At 56.0% G+C, this 6,484-nt stretch overlaps 1 protein-coding gene across 2 annotated transcripts in view; it reads right to left on the bottom strand.

Annotated features, from left to right (window-relative positions):
- ANP32E (acidic nuclear phosphoprotein 32 family member E) overlaps positions 1–5,463 on the bottom strand; it is a 38,651-nt gene extending 33,188 nt beyond the window's left edge. The window contains exons 1-2 of one of the 2 annotated variants that reach the window (XM_073610583.1): positions 5,333–5,463; positions 5,090–5,231 (exon numbers count right to left, since the gene is read on the bottom strand). In XM_073610583.1, coding sequence (XP_073466684.1) covers positions 5,090–5,143 — 54 coding nt within the window. In that variant the 5' untranslated portion in view covers positions 5,144–5,231; positions 5,333–5,463. Of the gene's footprint in view, positions 1–5,089 lie in introns of both variants that reach the window. The other variant, XM_073610581.1, reaches the window with a different exon arrangement.
- Positions 5,464–6,484: the final 1,021 nt, after the last annotated feature.

Raw genomic sequence — 6,484 nt, forward strand, 5'->3', positions numbered from 1 at the left:
CACGGTTTATCATGCCTGCTGAGCCCTGACACTGGTCAGTTTACATGTCTCCGTCTTACGCAGCTCTCCTCCGTCCTCTCCCTGCCTGTCAGCACCGACTGCCGCCATCATTTCTACAATCCCCTCTATTACATTAACCGATGTGCCGTGGTTTACGTAAAAGTGTACGTGGTTTTCTAAAAATAAGCCGTTCTATACTGTATTTCCGAGTGCCGCTCACCGGCTGTCTCTCCTCCTCGCTGATGTCAGCTGGGTTTTCTTGGCCCCTCGCGCTGTAGCTGTCAGACTGGTAGAGGAGAGAGGCGGCCGGTCACGTGAGCGCCCAGCAGGACTATAAAATGGAGGTATAGAACGGCTTATTTTAACAAGACAACATACACTGTGCACATCAGTTATTGTAATAGAGGAGATTATAGAAATGACACTCCGTGGCTCAGCCGCCAAATTTAAAGTGGAACTTTACTCAGAAAATTAAGTCCTGATAGATCACTTCAGGTTGGCCCCTTATGCAAGTATAGCTATGTATGTAATCATTAGAAATAAGTGCCTATACCAGGGGTAGGCAACCTGGGCACTAGCTGTGGTAAAACTACAAATTCCATCATGCCTCTGCTTCTAGGAGTCATACCAGTGATTGTCAGGGTCTTGCAATGTCTCATGGGACTTCTCGTTTCACCACAGCTGGAGGGTCGAAGTTGCCTATACTGTTTAACCTCAGGCAATATGCTGTCTCACTCTGCACATGCTCAGTTGTTCTCCATTATTGACACTGTGCCTAAAATGTAGAGGCTGATCTGCGGATGGATAGCCTAAAGATTTACTGCTGCTCTGAGCTTTAGCAAAATGGCAGCCTCCAGCAAGGAGAAACAGGAGCAATTATGGAGGCAATTTACAGCACACACTAATTTTGGTAGCATAATATGGAATGCATGTTCCTTGCTAAAGAATATTCTCTATCAAGCTCTTATGGGTCAATTTCCACTTTCAGGCCCAACTGTGTGTGGTAAAAACAGACCTACAGCAGCCTTTTTATAAACAGTGTCAGGTCCAAAGAAAAGCAACAAATCAGAATTCCTCTTACTAAGGTTGGACTTGTGTCTTTTTTTCAACCTCACCTACTATGTAAGGTGTGACTAGCAGAGGGCAGATTTTATGGGTACTGCAGGAATGTGCTATACATACAATCAGCCCTGCAATGGCAACATCACGTGATCACGGCCAAATGTGTAATCTGCCGTTATCGCAAACCGAAACCAACTATAATCAGCATATCCTGGAAAGAACAAGCTGGCCATACACAGCTCTAGAGAGGAATCGGATTCCTCCATCCACACTAAACAGCACAGATGGACAAAACTCCGGCTTATAGCTATCAAAGTAACTGATCAGCGCATGAATCCGATTGGATGTCGTGTTCATCCAACAATTGTTAAGCCTCCTTAGATATGTCAATGGAGGAATGTCAGGCAGGAGGGTGCCGATAGGGCCACCCAAAGAGCGAATGTCAGACGGAAAATGAGTTGTGTGTGTCTAGCCACCTCCTCTGATTTGCTATACTATCACTTTAATAAAAGGATGACTCACAGACTACTGTATTAGAGGCCGGCTATGTAAACAGATAAGGATGAATAACCCATTAGAGAAGCACATATTCACAGCCAATGGCCAGAACCAGCAGGATGCTGTGCTCACTATTAATGAAGGCCGGGGTCCTATATGCAATAGAGAGAGACACACCGAACATCACAATGCTACCCTTCGGACCAAAACACATTTAGAAAATAAATATGAAAGGGAAACACTACACACACTAGCAGGATACAAGGGAAAGTCTAAAGTAGCTGTGGATTCAAACAAAAACTTCTATAAAAACTTCATTTTTGATAGAGCGTAGTAGGGTTGGAGTCCCAGTCAAGTTTTATTGTCCAGTGCCAAGGGACATTCCTTCTCTTCTTGGTGACCATTCCCTCTCTCTGGTACTGAAAGGGGAGGAGAGAGAATCCAGAGATTTACAGAGGTCAGCACAATAGAGGGGAGATCTTCCAATGGAGGTCAATTGTTTTCATGGCATCGCTCTCAGTGCAATTCTCCTAACTTGTTACCGATTATCTCTCAAAGTGGCGGCCCGTACATTGTGGGCACCGCCCCCCATCCATTCGCCTGGCCCCTTTCAGGACACCGGACACATGGATTCCCCATGGAGGGGGTGGTACTTTTTGAAGCACCTGATTAGAGAAATAGGCTTCAAAATAGGGTGGGATTGGGGCGCAGAAAGTGCACCCTGACAGCGAATTAATTTTCATTATTTTCACACTAACCTTTCTCCCCGCCAATCAGAAGACAGGGCATCAGACTTGTTTCCTGATTGGCCAAAGCACCAGGCCACCCTATTGGATGCCTGGTGCTTAGGAAGAGGAGCGGAGGAGACACACGCTGGAGCGGAGGTCGTCACCACAGCGCGGGGGGGGGGGGGGGAGCCGCGAGCCACACGAGAGAGAGTGGGGGTGTGTGTGGGGGTGTGTGTGGGGGTGTGTGTGTGGGGTCAGTGGGCACAGAGGCTGCATTTAGTAGGTTTCAGAATTTTTCAGTTTTCACCCCCCCAAAAAATTGAGCACCAGCCGCCACTGATCTCACTTCCATGTTTTGCCAAGATAGGAAGTGAAAAAAAAAAACTCTCCAGCTGGACACAGCAAAACAAAAGAAATGGTCAGGTGTTTTAACCATTTCCCACTACATCCTAAACTTTAGGAAAAAAAAAAATCACTTTAGTTTTGTTTAATATATATGGGGGTGTGATGTGGGTCCCCCACAACAGACGAGAGGGGCCTCCCCCCACACGTGACGGACGAGAGGGGCCCCCCCCCCGTGACGGACGAGAGGGGCCGCCCCCCCCGTGACGGACGAGAGGGGCCCCCCCCCCGTGACGGACGAGAGGGGCCCCCCCCCCCGTGACGGACGAGAGGGGCCCCCCCCCCGTGACGGACGAGAGGGGCCCCCCCCCCCCGTGACGGACGAGAGGGGCCCCCCCCCCGTGACGGACGAGAGGCCCCCCCCCCCCGTGACGGACGCCATGTGATGGGGGGGAGGTGAGGGCCCTCCCCATGTGATGTGGGGGGGGGGAGGTGAGGGCCCCCCCATGTGATGTGGGGGGGGAGGTGAGGGCCCCCCCATGTGATGTGGGGGGGGGAAGGTGAGGGCCCCCCCATGTGATGTGGGGGGGGGAAGGTGAGGGCCCCCCCATGTGATGGGGGGGGGGAAGGTGAGGGCCCCCCCATGTGATGTGGGGGGGGGGGGAAGGTGAGGGCCCCCCCCCATGTGATGTGGGGGGGGGGAAGGTGAGGGCCCCCCCATGTGATGTGGGGGGGGGAAGGTGAGGGCCCCCCCATGTGATGTGGGGGGGGGAAGGTGAGGGCCCCCCCATGTGATGTGGGGGGGGAAGGTGAGGGCCCCCCCATGTGATGTGGGGGGGGGGGGAAGGTGAGGGCCCCCCCATGTGATGTGGGGGGGGGGGAAGGTGAGGGCCCCCCCCATGTGATGTGGGGGGGGGGGGAAGGTGAGGGCCCCCCCATGTGATGTGGGGGGGGGGGGGAAGGTGAGGGCCCCCCCATGTGATGTGGGGGGGGGGAAGGTGAGGGCCCCCCCATGTGATGTGGGGGGGGGGGGAAGGTGAGGGCCCCCCCATGTGATGTGGGGGGGGGGGAAGGTGAGGGCCCCCCCATGTGATGTGGGGGGGGGGGAAGGTGAGGGCCCCCCCATGTGATGTGGGGGGGGGAAGGTGAGGGCCCCCCCCATGTGATGTGGGGGGGGGGAAGGTGAGGGCCCCCCCATGTGATGTGGGGGGGGGGAAGGTGAGGGCCCCCCCATGTGATGTGGGGGGGGGGAAGGTGAGGGCCCCCCCATGTGATGTGGGGGGGGGGAAGGTGAGGGCCCCCCCATGTGATGTGGGGGGGGGGAAGGTGAGGGCCCCCCCATGTGATGTGGGGGGGGGGAAGGTGAGGGCCCCCCCATGTGATGTGGGGGGGGAAGGTGAGGGCCCCCCCCATGTGATGTGGGGGGGGAAGGTGAGGGCCCCCCCCCATGTGATGTGGGGGGGGAAGGTGAGGGCCCCCCCCCATGTGATGTGGGGGGGGAAGGTGAGGGCCCCCCCCCATGTGATGTGGGGGGGGAAGGTGAGGGCCCCCCCCATGTGATGTGGGGGGGGAAGGTGAGGGCCCCCCCATGTGATGTGGGGGGGGGAAGGTGAGGGCCCCCCCATGTGATGTGGGGGGGGAAGGTGAGGGCCCCCCCATGTGATGTGGGGGGGGGAAGGTGAGGGCCCCCCCATGTGATGTGGGGGGGGAAGGTGAGGGCCCCCCATGTGATGTGGGGGGGGGAAGGTGAGGGCCCCCCCAGGTGATGTGGGGGGGGGAAGGTGAGGGCCCCCCCAGGTGATGTGGGGGGGGGGAAGGTGAGGGCCCCCCCATGTGATGTGGGGGGGGAAGGTGAGGGCCCCCCATGTGATGTGGGGGGGGAAGGTGAGGGCCCCCCCATGTGATGTGGGGGGGGGGAAGGTGAGGGCCCCCCCATGTGATGTGGGGGGGGGGAAGGTGAGGGCCCCCCCAGGTGATGTGGGGGGGGGAAGGTGAGGGCCCCCCCATGTGATGTGGGGGGGGAAGGTGAGGGCCCATGTGATGTGGGGGGGGAAGGTGAGGGCCCCCCCATGTGATGTGGGGGGGGGGAAGGTGAGGGCCCCCCCATGTGATGTGGGGGGGGGAAGGTGAGGGCCCCCCCAGGTGATGTTGGGGGTGATATGAGGCCCCCCCCCAGGTGATATGAAGAGGCCCCCATGTGATGTTGGGGGTGATATGAGGGCCCCCCATGTGATGTTGGGGGTGATGTTGGGGGTGATATGAGGCCCCCCCCCCAGGTGATATGAAGAGGCCCCCTCCTCCTCCTCCTCCACACATGGAAAGTTTCGCCCTCGTGCTCGGAGATGAACTCTTCTCCCCGGAGGTTCTATGCGGGGCCCCTTAGTGTTGTGTCCCCCCCCCGGTGGTGGAGATAGTCGGGGGGGGTAATGTGTAAGTATGGGGGGCGGTAATTGTCTCACCTCAGCCGGGGATCTGTTCCTCAGCTCCAGGGCGATGCGCTTCTTCATCTCCATCTTCCCGGGCCAACCTTCCGAGGGGTCACACCGGACAGCTGCACACCCGACGGGCGCAAAGCGGGCTTCACCGGACCGAAGACAGCGGCTAAAGTGTATAAAAAACGATAAGAACGATCCGTACCGAACAATCCCCGCCGACTGACCGCCCTCACCACACAGCTCCCTTCTCTCTCAATGGCCGCTCACCGACTGAGACTCCATTACACGGCACACACATCCCCTCAGAAACGGCGACGCCCCTTCTCTCGTTGCATTGGCGCTCGATTGCGCCGCCCGCGCAGCCATTGGCCCGAAGGAGCGTCAGTCGGACCCTCGGCGGGAGGTTCTAGGTTCCGTGGCGGTCATTGGCTGTGGGAGCGAGCGCAGTTAATTGCCATTGGCCGCGGTAGCTGTCCGTCAGGGATGAGGGAGGGGAGGGAGCGTCCGTCGTCGTCGTCTCAGTCGGGCGTCACGGCTTTGTTTTTTTTTTTTTTTTTTTTTCTTTCGGCGCTTTCGCGCCCTATTTTAGGTCAGGGAACCATAGAAAGAGGCGGGAAGGGGGTAGGAGGGCTTTTGTTGTGGCTGAGGTGAAATTCAAGATCGTGGTGATCAAAGAAAATGGTGGAAGTTAATAAAAAAAAATCATAAAATATGCAATAAAATCCAAAAGTGTTACAATAAGGTGCAGTTCTCATCCGTGCACCACACAAATGGGTGTTTTTTCGCACTTTTTTTGTGTGTTTTTGCACACGAGGCCGTCCATTCGCTTCCCTATGCACAACAAACACACCAAAAGAAGCTCCCAAACCTTTTCCAGGGTTGAATGCATTTTTATTCACTGCGTCTTTGGCCAGGCAAGAAAACATACATTTGCTGGCCGTGCTTTGGTTACCATGAGCAATTGCACCACAAGCACTATGCACGTTGTCTTCGGAACGTACACAGAAATGTATACTTCCTGGAACACATAGAGATGGATGGAGTCAGGAAACACAACTACCTACACAACACAAGGCTGATGTAGAAGGCCTAGGCCCGTCCTCTGGCAGGATTGGTAGAACGCGCCCTCAGAAGATTCAAAATACGTACTTTTAAATGCTGCACCCAACCTTTTGTTGTAGAGCAGAGTTTCTCAACCTTTCTTTAGTCACGATCCACATTATGTAGCAATAACTCTAGGACTAGGTGGAGCTGCTGGTTTAAGCGGGCTTGTTACCTTCACTCTCCTTCCCTCTGTTTCACCGACACCGGGTCTAGGGTTCCGTTGAGTTTACCTCTGGACGACACACGCACCAACACTTGAGTACGTTTTCAATGCTTTATTAAACCATCAACGAAGAAAGTAGCAGGAAAGAGGCA

This window comes from Aquarana catesbeiana, linkage group LG13 (assembly GCF_042186555.1).
Source record: "Aquarana catesbeiana isolate 2022-GZ linkage group LG13, ASM4218655v1, whole genome shotgun sequence".
NCBI lineage: Eukaryota > Metazoa > Chordata > Amphibia > Anura > Ranidae > Aquarana > Aquarana catesbeiana.